Here is a 14,069-nt window from a genome sequence, read left to right as displayed (position 1 = left end):
TTACCCCTTTCTTGCGCTATATATAGCTGATTTAAAGTCGCACCTGCAAATTTCCCAACTTATTCACCCCACCTAGTTTTCTGCCGTCCTCGACTGCGCTTCCCTTCTCTTGGTACCCATTCTGTAACCCTAATGGTCCACTGGTTATCCATCCTACGCATTACATGGCCTGCCCAGCTCAATTTTTTTTCTCTTGATGTCAATTAATGTATTATGCGACTTCAATAGTGCGCGACTGCCGCAGCAGAAACTCTACGGGAGGCATGCAGCTGGGTGTGACAGATCGCCGCCACACGATCTCGATTATTCGTGCACGTCACGCGATCGCAATTTCGTCGGATTCTGCTTTAATTTCACGCACAACGCTGGCAGAAATGTCATAAGTCTAAAAACGGAAGGCAGTTGTTTAGGTTCTCGAAGCTATACGAAAGGCAAATGCCTCAGCGTAAACAACAAATGCGGAACATTCGACTCCGCCGAGGTCATATTTTTGCGTTGCGATGACGTTTGAAGATTGCTTCAATGTTCACTTATTATTCTCTATCCCTGTAGCAATGTCCTTCCTTTCGGCTTTTTAGCTCCCGTGTAGACAACTATACTATTTGTTTGTTTGTTTTCTTTTTTTCAGTTAGAGTGATTTTTTTTTTTTTTTAGTCGCATAGAACCTACAGCGCGATTTGGCCTATCTGGATTACCTGAAGAGGCAGACGTTATTTGCTCAAAACATCGCAATGTCCTGGTGGGTAATTGAAAAAACATTTACCAAATAACTTTTCAACCTTCACCTTAGGGCATGTGTTCCTATTAAAAAACTGAAGCTTAGCATAAATTATTAGACTAGAACCACTTTCCAGATATGCGTCTCTAAAATCTGTTATAAAATGTATTGGCGTTACAGTTAAGATAATCCCGAATTGCTTCACGCACGCTTTGGGGAAACCGTTAGCAGGAATGCCCGTGTACTTCGTAAGGCACTTTAAGGACGGATATCTCGAAAGTGGCGCCAGATTTGCAATTTATGCTAGGTAAACATGGCATCACTACTGCCCGGGCTTCAATTTCGCGATAGCAACATGGGCCCTAAATTGAACAATCAGAAAGTTAATTAGTGAACATTTAATTTCTAATTAGTCACATGACTATTGCAAATTTTCGCGCTAGCAACGTCCGGCTCTTCCATAAGTGCACATGAAAAGGCGCAACAACGCTATTTGCCACAGGCGATTTGTTTTCGTATTCTGTTGGAATTAAACAATAAAATAAAAAGACGGATAGTATAAACAGAAAGCGGATCAGTAGCTCAGTCCCTGCCAGCGTAGTCAATGGGCTTCGGAAATGCACGTTCTCATTTCGCACTCTATGCAAGATCATTGACAGAAGAGAAACGTGACACGTGACATGACAGCGATGAAGGCAGTTTATTCATACCCATGTTTTTTTTATTGCGATAGCAATTATATGGACACTTCAACCGGATTTCTGCCGTTGGCGTCGCCGTCGCCGTGAGGTTCCGTATAAAGTCCAAGGGCGATAAAATCGTCGCCGCGCGCCGTATGCGCGAGTGAAAGCGCGCGGGGGACGCGCGCTATCACGGAGAGCGAACGCACGGCGGAGAGCAAACGCGACCGTCGCGCGAAAGGCCGTGGGGGTATGGGAGGGAGGGAGGCGGGGCGACGCTGTGCTGAGGCACCAAATGCGTATCTTGCAACCGGGCGCAAGGGGAACTGGCCACTCAATCTCCAACGCGAAAGCAAGAAATCGGGAAGGCAGCGCGGAAGGGAGGGAGGGGGGGGGCAGCTTCTACTCTGCCAACAACTGGGCTTGTACTTTGCCCGCTTGTGGCAGGTCGCCCGCACCGTCTCTTATCTCTACACGGCTCTGACCTTTGTATGCGCTGTGCATTCGCCGCTCAGTTTCCGTTGAAGCGATAGACCGCACGAACCTTCGCCCGCTGCGGCGGCTGCGCTTGCTGCCAGTGTTTTGACAGTCGTTGTCTGCGGTCATTCAGTGTGATCTATTCATGTTTGCTTGTGCGCGCTGACACCGCGCTTGTTAATTCAGTTAGTCCAAATATGTCCAAGTTTACGCAGCCGATAAAACTACTATCCCTACTCCGAATAGCTCTCTACTAATTTGCTATCGCAATCGATGCTTCGCCTTTCGGGCGAAACAGCGACATTTTTTTTAGAGATCCGAAACTGTGCAGGGCCACAAAGTGCCGAGGCAGAAGCTAAATGTAAGTGAACAGTACGAAGGAGCGAGTGACCGAACGAACGACCGAGCGAACGAAGGAGTGAACGAGAAGGAGAGAGAGAGCATTCTCCTTGCCGAGTCCGACCACCGACCACCGAACCCCGACCAACCATGAAAATGGCCGAAAGAGCCGAAGGAAGCTATTCGCTTTGAAAGCTCTTTGATGAAAAGCAAAGAATGTCAACTATAACCGGCCGGATGTCGAGCTTTGCTGGAGCCCGGGTGGTAAGGTTAGATTAGGTTAGGTTAGGCGTTAAGCGGCGTGGCCTATACTCTCACCGCGGTTGCTAAGGGCGTCGCGGCGTCGAGCTTTGACGGCGGCGTTTCAGCCGATAGGTTTAACCGCGGTTGTTAGGCGCTGTGGGTTCTAGATTTTCAATATACGCGCCCGGATTCATGCACGAGCGATACGGCAGACTCGGTCAGCCGCTACGGGAGCAAAGAACTCTGCACGCATGCATATACAATAGGAGTACAGCTGCTGCGAAGTATACTTATCGAGGATATCACAACAGCGAAAGGACGCCGACTTGCTTCCGTGAAGCTGCTGATACGAAACTAGAGCAATTATATACTGCCAACATGCGGCTATGCGTTTCGCTGCCGGTTTGCCCATATGAACACACCGCATTAATGAGAACGGAAGTACCGCACATTTCTAAACCCCCTTAGTGTTTGACTGTCGTAGCGTGTGAGGGAAAAAAAAGTGAGATAGAAAGAGAGAGAGAAAGGTTATTTTAAGTGGAGCGGTTAGCCTGTCAGAATGCTTGGCATGCTAATACAAGTGTAGTGTATGACGAGGGATGAGAGTACACACACACACAAACACATACATACATACATACATACATACATACATACATACATACATACATACATACATACATACATACATACATACATTCATACATACATTCATACATACATACATACATACATACATACATACATACATACATACATACATACATACATACATACATACATACATACATACATACATACATACATACATACGTACGTACGTACGTATGTATGTATGTATGTATCTATGTATGTAAAAGTTAGTTCCAACATTTAGCGACGACGATAGCTGCAACGCCAATACATTTTTTCAGCAGATTTCGGGGATTTATATACTGGGAACGTGTTGTTACGCATACATATGACAGTGTGCTAATTATAAATGGCTTCAATATCGTTACACTGCAACATCGCAGTGTCAGCGCATGTCCCTAAGTGAATAACCAGAGGAATTAACGAGTTAATCTGTTTGATTAGCTACCTCGACATTGCGATTTGTTGCGAAAGTAATGTCCGTCTCTTCCTGAAATACACCTGTAAATGTGCCACAGCGATATCTGCTGTTTCACGACCGAATGAGGCAGACGCGACACGAAGCGACAAATCTTGACAAAGCGAGCAATGGTGAAGCGTGCACCGTCGAGTTCGTTGACACCGATGTATACAGTGGCCGCCGCCGCCGCTTACTTCGTATCGGCGCTGGCGCAGAACCAAGTGAAGGGTGCCTCGGTGTCACCGCCGACGCTGTACCATCCAGGCAACCTAACCGAGTGAGAGCGTTCATTTCAGCAATAATTCTATAGTAAAATTAACTATCGTTATGCCTCCCTGCCTTTCGCGTGTCATTTATCTCTCTCTCTCTCTCTTCCTCGTCATACCGAAATCATTAAGACAGAAAATGAAGTTCCTTATACGCAGTATTTTGTTAAAAGTGGGGAGGCACTAAAAGAGACGTAGTAACACGAACTGCGCATTCGAATGAGTCCGCAGGCTCGTGAAAACCTAGAGCGGCGAGATTCTGCGGACACCCATGACCACTGCAGCTGTCACGTGCGACTGTTATGATCACGTGATGCAGCCATAGACCATATAGGAGCGGACGCCACGTGGCGAAGCGCGTTTCCAGGTTGACGCTACGAATTAGCAAAGAGTCATCCTGTGTGCTACAGCGAGCAGCCCCGTGTGGACATCTCGCTTTGCACTTTGTATATGAACTAAAGTACCGCGTCATTCCACTCCCAATATTTCAGTGCCAGCGCTGGAGTCGGGAGCTCGAAAAAACTTCGAATAAGGCTATATTTCGAAATAAGGGAGATTTCGTCATAACGAGAGTTTACTGTATTTGCTAAGTGCGTGCCGGCCTTATAGCTGCGTTGAAGTCAGGCTCTTCTCGAAGTGCAGCTGCGTAAGTAAGGGTTAAAATAGTTACGTGCCTCGTCAGCGAAGCGAAGAAAGTCCCAGTGTAGCTACCATCAACCAATTCCGGCTGAGGCCGCTTTACTCCGCCGCAAAGATTGCGCGTGTAATTCTCCGATGTTGCGTATTTTTGTCGTCACGCGAACCCGGAATCTTGAACCCTCTCAAAAGAGGTCGAAAACATGACATCGCGCCAAGGAAACACGAGTCAAGAGAACCGCGCGCTATTCCAACCCGCGACGCGGAGCTTCCTCAACTGGCAACACGGCCGTTGCGCGATCGTATTTCGGCCCACGCTTGACGTCAACTCGCCGTTTCCCCCCTTTTCGAGAGGTCCTTTATCAGCTGCTCGATAAGGAACCCTCGTGATACGCGTAGAGGCATGCGGCTAACCACTCGTACGGCCCGCGCGTCGCTGCTGACACTCGCAATCGACGAGATATCAGCCGCTTCGACCGGAGCACGAGATATCGTATGGTCCCGTCAGTGTAAATACCACAAATCAAAGAGAAGGAGAAACGAATGAAACGCCTCAAATGCGAAAAAAAAGCGCGATAATGAAGAGGACGTTGCGAAATCGTCACTGTGCTCTTATGACTAAAGAGCGAACACAGACTGTCACTTCGACGTTTGTGTGTTCGGGTTTTAGTGGTAATAATGCAGTGCATACTAACAAAGTCCGAGGGTGTATTCTGCAAGAGCCCACCTAGTGGACTATCTACTTCGGCTGTCGCGATTGGCTACAGCAGCACGATCCAGAAGGAGACTGGCTGGTTCCTTCTCACTCGTGCTGCTGGAGCCAATCGAGACAGCCGAAGTGGATAGTCCACTAGGTGGATTCTCACAGAACCCCCCCCCCCCCCCCCCCAGGCCTCCGCTCATGTCATATGTACTGTAAGAAAAAAAGAAAAAGAGGGAAAAGAAATAAAAAAGCAAAAGAGAGAAATGTACTGCTAGTGCTTTTTGTATTAAGCGCGATTTATTTATTTATTTATTTATTTATTTATTTATTTATTTATTTATTTATTTATTTATTTATTTATTTATTTATTTTCCCAAAGCGAGGCAGAGGCAATGAGAGACGCTGCAGTGGACGGCCAGCTACGAATAAATTTTGGCAACCTTGGTACACCTCTCACAGGCCTTGAGGCCATGCTTTCAAATAATTAAGTATACAGAGCGCAGCTATTAGCCGCCCATTCCTGGGTTGAACGTCGGCGTCGTTCGGTCGGCGTAACCGCGCGAACGCGCTCGTGCCACTGGTCGCGCGTTCGTCGTCGTCTTCTCCCACAGCTGGCTCCGATGCCTCTCATCATGACAGCGTTCCCGTGCTGCCCCCCCCCCCCCCCCCCAACTCTGCGAAGGCGCTGCGACGGCACTGACCCAATGCCAGTCGGTGCGTAGATTTCGGTCTCAAATTCTTTGTCTCAATATATCGCCAAATTAAAACGCGTATGCAGCTGCGCTCAAATGTCGCATTAGGGAGTATCGCAATCGTCGCACATTTTTTTCACTGCGGCTATTTAACGTGCAATCAAACCTAAAACACTCGTGTTCCTTTTTTTTTTTTTTTCTCGTCTCGTCTCTAAATGGAATGTGACCAGGCCACTACGGCATGGTATCGAACCCATGGCAGTTAACAGCACGTTATCACTCCTAAGCCGCCGCAATGGACACTTAATTATCGTGGCTGAGATCCGGACCAGTCGGTAATTTTTATCCACCGCAGATACGCCGAGTGAGCAACAGGGGTGACGGACAGAGGAGACCGAAACACTGGTTTTGATAAAGAAAAAAATAAACGCGGAGATAGCCTATACGTTCGTTGCCGCGTTTATCAGTCAACACCAACAACAATTCTGAAGACAGCGCTGTAGCAGATGTAATTATTTTCACACGCACATTCTTGTGCGACTAAACGTGCCGTGGATGACTTAGTTGTCTCCCCCCGAGGGCTTATTTTGTGAAGAATAATAAATCTTCCGGGAAAGGAGGAGGACGTTGTTGACTGCAGACGGATCTGTAGCCTTGTAACGTATGGCAATTCTGAAATTTTGTTTTTCATTATATCTTGAAATTATCTACCTATTTCTTGGCCAATCGCCGATAGTGGGTTGGAGTCACATGTTCGATAGGATACAACAGCAGCAGCAACATGCCGGCAACCACTCTAGGGAGCTTACATGCAAGCGCAGTTACGGCGCTTGCATGTAGGCTCCCTAAGTCACTCCGCCCGCGAGCGCCTCCTTCCAGAAAATTTCGCTACCGTTCAGACGCGCAACGCGAAACGGGTGAACACGACAACGTGCGCAGGTTGGAGTCTGTGATAACTCACCCCTGTTTGACTGGCCGATGTCTCACAGTTTCTCGATGTCACAGGATTTGACGTTAAATATCGAGATGTGCCATCTGACTGGCTGTCACGACACAGCCAGATCGGCTACGGGCGCATTCACATTGTTTACGCCGTGTCACATTCTTTGACGTTAAATCTTGATGCGCGTCGTCTGACTGTCACGACATAGCCGGTCCGCTATGCGAGCACTTATATTGCATAGATGTGTCAGTCAGTAATACTTGACATCTCACTCTTGAGGCCGGTAGTTTTAGTTATTTTGTTGGTTTTTTTCTCGCTCTTGTGTGAGAATTCTGCATGCTTTGATCTCGTAAAAAAAAAAAAATTGACGTTCTGCTGTGTGGCGCAGCACTTTAGTGTCCGTAATGTGGTGGCTGACGTGAACATATTGGGCACCCTGACACGTCGAAAAACTCTCATATGTCGGGCCGTAAGGACAGCTATAGGATCGGGAGTTACGATTGTACAGAGGCTTGTTTACTCGCATCGTTCTTGGAAGGCCTGGCTGCGAAGCTGATCGAATAGACTTTGTGAAATCCCGGGTATTGCCTCTCTTTTATATTTTTTTTTTCGTCCGGCGTGCAACCTTATCGTTCTTCCAGCTCGCGATCAATACCCCATAATTTCTGGTCCAGCGCGAATCTCGCGTTGCTGCAGTCCGCGATGGCTTGGAAGCCAGTCTCTAAAATGAGTGTATGTGTGCCAGAGTTAAACCCTGCCCACTATTTTAGACACGAGGCCATGCATTTTTTTTTTTTTCACCATTTGGGAGCTTGCTCTTACTTCGGAACTCGAAACTTTCAGCTGAAAGATGTTCGTTGGGTAGCCTTTAAAGTTTTGCCACCGGTATCACGATGCTGATCCATGCCGCTTTGCTTGTTATTAGCGACAACGCCCGAAGCGAATGGAGGTCAGCGCTGTTCACTGAGCAAGGTCACCTACCTCGTTAGCTTCGAACGTAAATTTGGTACGACTTTTCGCTGTTTATATAAAGAAGTTCGCATCCTGCACTGGGATACGACAAGCCTGCTAATGATTACATTAGTGTTAAGATAACGTTATACATCATAATGTTAGAGATCTTGCTAACCGCCATTGTGGCCCCACTTTATGAGTCATGGTTAGTTGAATCTAGGACGCTGACTTTCATTCCGCAAAAGAAAAAAATAAGAAAAAATTGATTGACGCGAAAGAAACTTAACGAAAAGCCTACAGTAGCACTTTTGATACGCTAGAGGCAGTTTTGCACTATTGTGAATAGTTCAGCAAGCCAATTACTAATTAAATAACTGCAATACCAAATAATTTACTGAATAATCATTTCATTGTTTCTTGCACGAATGTATAATTTCCACGGCCAGAAATGAATGTGAAGAAGATGCCTTATTTTACTTTATTATTAAATGCTCTTAGGGCTTTGTAGGGATAATACGGTGACAGAAACTAGGTAAATTAAGCACCACTTCATTATAAACAGTGTCGAGCTCTGTGTCCAGCTCCAACAGGGGCTGTTGAAACTCCAACGCAGCTCCAACAGAAAACTGGTGTGTCCAACTCCGAAGAAAGAAAGAAAGAAAGAAAGAAAGAAAGAAAGAAAGAAAGAAAGAAAGAAAGAAAGAAAGAAAGAAAGAAAGAAAGAAAGAAAGAAAGAAAGAAAGAAAGAAAGAAAACAGGAGCGGTGCACAGCACTTTCTAACAGTACGCCGACCAGCTGCTGGAATAGATATTGTAACGTGTGGCACAGATCCGGCAGCTCTTGGCGTTGAGTTGCACTTGGCGGCCGGCCGTGACGCCACGCGTAGCAGGAATCGAAAACTGAGAGTCGCGGCTTTCGCGCAGTCTTTTTTTTTTTTTTTTTTTTTTTTTGTGCCGCATGTTCCACAGCTTGGCAGTCCATACCTGTACGACGCAGCCGGCAGAGCCGCTGTCGTGGCATGATTTAATGGTGTACTGGTTCGAACGACGCGTGTGTGTATGCGTTCCCCTTCCTGAAAACTGTGCTGGCGGAGGGAGCTTGCATCGAGGTAGGGGGTTTCATCGCTATTTTTCTGCCTGCGCATTTCTATCTGTGCACTAATTTCGTTGCGCACGCTACCGATGAAAGTCCTTGCAGTCCAGCGCTGTCAGCGAAACTACGGCGTTTTCCCATTATTTTGTGTTATTGGATTGACTTGATTGATCTACTCGAGTCTAATCGCAGAACTTGCCGCTTGGCTGCCGCTTCGTTTTCTTTTCTTTCTTTCTTTATTATTATTATTTTTTTTTAATTGACTGTGTAAGAACGTTTGTGTAAGGTACTTTATTGTCAGAACTTCTTTTCGTGGAGCCTCGTGGTATCATCCTTTGATCATTGAACAAGTTATTGCTTGCGGAGAAGCCGGCGATACAATGATTGCCAACATTTCATTCAAGTGTATGAGTCAATGTATGCCGCCCGGCTGTTTACGTTAAACGCGATGAAGGCGGTGAGTCACGCACAGTACCGCATGCCTACGTCAAATAGCATCGCAGCCAGTGGTGTGATTCCGTGTCACCGCAGATGCAAAGTCTGTATTAATCCCTCTGAAAACAACAGGAACCGCTTTGAAGTTGGAGAAAAACACTCTCCCGCAATGAACTACTACCAACATTCCACTTACCTAAACGCTTTCGTTCTCCAGTGCTTGAAGATATACTGCAACGGAATTAGACGAGTTCATAAGCGTGGTTCTTCCTTTTAAGTTGGCTTGAAAAATATTGGTGCTGGCATACACAGTGCCATTCATTGATCGAACCTGACTCAGCATTGCTGATGCTCTGTGTTGATGGGCTGCGTTGCTTATCGTCCCCGAAGTATAGGGCTAACCAGCCTCTTAGACATGACAGAATTAATGCGTTCTATAACCGCGATTTAATCTTGGAAGGTCGACATTCCTGTGGAAAAATTGTCTGACAAAAGAAGAAGAAGAAAAAAAAAACATAATCGTGTTCAGTGTCACCCGCGATCTCTGATTTAAATGTACGGGGCCTCAGTCTACCCACGTTACCTCACTGTTCAAAGCGCAAGACGCACACACCCTCTCTCTCTCCCTCTTTTTTCGTTTTTGTCTATATATATATATATATATATATATATATATATATATATATATATGGGGTTCTGACCAGCCTAAACTCAAGGAAAACTTTCTGTTGCAATCGGAAGGGAAACCTGTGCGGAGGCGAAACGCACGCTCTTGACGGCCGCTCTTGAAATTAGTCCCACAGTGTCATTCGATTCCTTTAACCGGAGAACTATATAACATAAACATTTTCTCCGGCGCGTTATTTATTTTATTTATGAACACTGTTGACCCGACCCGAGGGTCGTTACAGGGCGGGTAAATAAACACAAAATACATAATACAATAGAGGAATAGGAGGCAGTGCTTCAGGCGAACATTAAATAAAGGCACAAAGTACACCGCTGATTGTCAAATTATAAAATTGTCCCATCGCCGTTTGCTTTTACGCATTTTAGCAAATTCGAAACCGTCAGAAGTAGCAAGCAACGCCAATTCAGCCTCTGCTCTAAAAAAAAAAAAAAATTCACCGACGATTACGATACTCCCTAATGCGAAGTTTGAGCGCAGCTATATACGTGTTTTCATTTCGCGATATACTGAGGCAAACAGTTTGAGAGAAATATGTAGCAGAGTCGGCAGTCGTCGAAAATCTGATCTGCGGGTCAAGCGCTTCGGCTTTTATACACGACTCGTCGAAGGTTCCAGTGTAATCGCTGGTACCTGCTTGGCTTTCAGAAAGTACTACACAATTCGCGTCGGGCATACAATCAGATTACAAAACAATCGCAAACCACGACAATCGAAACAAGCGCGAACGAGACAAACAAAGCAAACCAAACAAGCGCGAGCGAGAGATGACGCAGAACAGACGATAGTACGAAACGAGCGGTCCGACTGAAACCAGATACGAGTACGCATCGAGCGGCCGGATGGGTCTGCATGACACCAGTTTCCCGCGCGGCACGTCACTGAGGGGCCACTCTCATTGGTTTCCACCGTTCGCGGCTCGCCTCTTTCATCTGCCGCTACGCGTTCGCTCTTCATCTTTAGCTGTTGTGCTCGTTCGCTCGGTTACGCCGCCGCCGCCGCTCGCGACAGGAACGGGCCGTTAAGAGCTGCGCTCTAAAACGGAAACAATGCGCGGTCAAACTCTGCCGGACTACTTGGCGCAGTAACACTGGTGCGGAAGCTCCGCCCCGTAGCTATTCCCTCCGTTGCCACTGAATGAATGTAAGCCCAGTGGATTCGTGGTTGTGACGATGTGCGGCTGGCCACCCGGCCCCGAGTTTGGTTAGCAATCGCCTCGGCCGCATTTCGATGTAGGTGGAATGCAAAAACACCCATGCGTGACACTAACCCCCGTATTCATAAATGCATCTTCAGCTGAAGCCCGTGCTTGACTTTATTTAAATGACGCCTGTCGTGAACGCGCCGGAGGAAACGCAATGAGCGTCGTGGGCACGTTCACGCCAGGCGTCACTCAAATCAAGTCAAGCATAGACTAACCGTATAGGCTCCCTTTACCTGAAGGGAGCCTATACAGTGACTCTAGTCAAGCATGGGCTTCAACTTTAGATGCATTTCTCATTACAGGGGTAAAGTTCCGGTTAAAGGGTCAATAAAGCAATAGTATACTATTACAGTAACCTTTCGAAACATTATTTTCCTTCATCTGACGGGGGAAGAAAGGTTGTCCACTTGAAAGAAAATAAAGCCCAAACTTCCCCTTATTGAATTTCGTACGGAAACTCAGGCGCCGACACGTCGGTGTGAGGTCATAAATTTTTCGCGGTTTTGGCTCAGGTTGAGTTCTCTAAACTCGTTTGATTGTATCTTTGGTTCCTTCAAAATGAAACGTATAGTCCTTCCTTACCAATAAACAATTAAAAAGGCTCCAGTAGACGCTGTCAAAATCCATGACATCGCGATCGACAAGATGGTGCGGGAACCTCAATGAATTCTCTTTCCACACGGTTTCACATCATTTCTGCATCATCGTTCGTAAGAATGGAACGCCGCCACATTACCAATTACGTCACTGTCATTGCAACGTACCATTTATGGTCGCTTGTTGACACGCGAATCGGACGTACAATTACCAACCGGTACAAGCGGTGCGGTAACTGGTACCGCGGTGATGTGCCTAGAAGTTTAGCCAAATCACTTTTCATTGTTCAGTCAGCCAAAACTATAGAACGCTATCGCTGCCATTTGCAGTAACCCGTAAAGAATGCGTTACTTCGTACCTATGTTATCATGATTTGGCACAATATGAGTATTGGTACCATTGTTCGGATGCATTAGTATTAGGTGTGTTAGCTCACATGCATTAGTACCTAAGCAGCGCCGTATGCTGTAGCCATTGTAGTTTGTATCTTAACACGATATGAACAGTACAGTAACTCCCCTTAGATGCATTAGCATTAGGTGTATAAACAAGTGAGTGCATTAGTTTACATGTACTAGCATGCAAGCAGGGCCGAATGCTGTAGCCATTGTAATTTGTATGTCAGCATGAGCGCCACAATGCCACTGCTTATATGTATATACATTAACAGTAAGTGAATCAGCATAGATGTATTGTCATCTGAGTAGCGTCGCATGCTGCAGCCGCCACAGATTGGGGCTCGACATTACTTAAACGAACTCTAGAGTGTCGCTCGAAAAAAAACGAAGCATACAGCGCAAGTGGCTGCCTGTAGAACTGCAATCGAGTCTCATACATGAAGGGACCGCGCAGCAGTGCTTTCAAGGGCGTCATGCAACCGATTGCTGGAATTGTACGCGGGACAGAGCAGCTGCGACCCTATGTGTGCGCGTGGAGCTGTAAATTGAAGCAACGAGAAACAGAAAAAAAATTGTTGCAGATATTGTCGCGTCTAATGTTATTACATTTACTATCCTTCCATACAATCGTATTGGAATCTCTGTTGAGATGAACTCTATTTTGACATAGTGTCTACGACGTCGGTTACATTGATGCAGCTTCCGGTCTAGAAAGATAGTTTCAGGAAAGCAGGTTGCCGATACGCAGATGCATTAAATGCATTATTGCAGTATGCAGTAGCATACACTGTTGCATTAAAAAATTGAACTGAGGAAATGCCTCGGTTCGCGAACGTTAGAGAGAGTACGTTTCCGCGAATATTCTCGGCTTGTAACTACACTAAGGTATGCGGACGTTCTAGAATAGAGCGACCATTAGAGAAACCGCGTTCTCGAACGCGCTAAGCTAAATGTCAAAACTCGCTGTGTCACAACCCTTGTCCACGCAGGATACTGAATGACACCGGCGGAGCGGACGTCTGACGACAGCTGGGATCGGCACCGCCATGACAGCTGCGGACAGCAAGGCAGGCGATGACGTCAGCGTCGAAGTGGCCGCAGCTAAGCTGGCTGCCGAAGGCAAGTTCACGGACACGCAGTGCCCTTTCATACGATGCGAAATTATCGTGCTACGACTCAAAAACTTGCGGTGACACACAGAGGTGTAAAAGGCTGTTCTTTTTCATCATGAATATTCACAATGCTTTTACACGTGCGCTTTATATGCGAGGCTCTAATTCAAGTCCTCGACGTGACGCAAATATCTTCTGTAGGATAAAAAAAGGTATAAATAAGTAACTCCGAATTTTTTTAATTATTAGGTTAATAAGGTGCACGTAATTGCATTATGACTAATAGATTAGCATGCAGCCTTGCTTAAAGAACACGGCGAAAGATGTCATATTGGAAGCTATATTCACTGTAAAATAATTCACGCCCTTATTAACTTTTAAGGGTGCAAATTATTTTACAAAAGGTAAGGCAAAGAAAGCAGCAGTTGTCAATATGGCGTCGTGTTTGCAAAGTATTCACCTCACTCAAGGCACGCGTCTCATTTTTTCTCTAAAGAATCACACTCGCACGTTCGATCTGCTATAGGCAGCTGGCATTCGTCGCCAGCCGGCGCTATAGGTCCCACACTCGAACTGTGCACCGACAGATCGACAAATGCCAGCTGCGCATGTTTGCGAGCAACATATACACGTGCGCGTTAACACAAAAAAATTCTGAGTTCGGCGATGAAGTACGCAAGCAAGAGAAAGTGACTTCAGAAATTAAAAAAAAACACAAAAATAACGTCGACCTGGTAGATTTTTATGGGCATTATGTCGCACTTGCGACCCATATTTATATACAAAACAGAAATCCCA

General features: G+C 46.2%; 1 protein-coding gene across 2 annotated transcripts in view; it reads left to right on the top strand.

Annotated features, from left to right (window-relative positions):
* Positions 1-14,069, top strand: part of LOC119446403 (uncharacterized) — a 41,795-nt gene that overhangs the window by 20,211 nt on the left and 7,515 nt on the right. The window contains exons 1-2 of one of the 2 annotated variants that reach the window (XM_037710829.2): positions 8,723-8,853; positions 13,149-13,278. In XM_037710829.2, coding sequence (XP_037566757.1) covers positions 13,206-13,278 — 73 coding nt within the window. In that variant the 5' untranslated portion in view covers positions 8,723-8,853; positions 13,149-13,205. Of the gene's footprint in view, positions 1-8,722; positions 8,854-13,148; positions 13,279-14,069 lie in introns of those variants that run through there. The other variant, XM_037710827.2, reaches the window with a different exon arrangement.

Source organism: Dermacentor silvarum, chromosome 3 (genome assembly GCF_013339745.2).
Source record: "Dermacentor silvarum isolate Dsil-2018 chromosome 3, BIME_Dsil_1.4, whole genome shotgun sequence".
NCBI lineage: Eukaryota > Metazoa > Arthropoda > Arachnida > Ixodida > Ixodidae > Dermacentor > Dermacentor silvarum.
The sequence above is the reverse complement of the archived record's forward strand: the minus strand, read 5'-3'. Positions and strand labels throughout refer to the sequence as shown.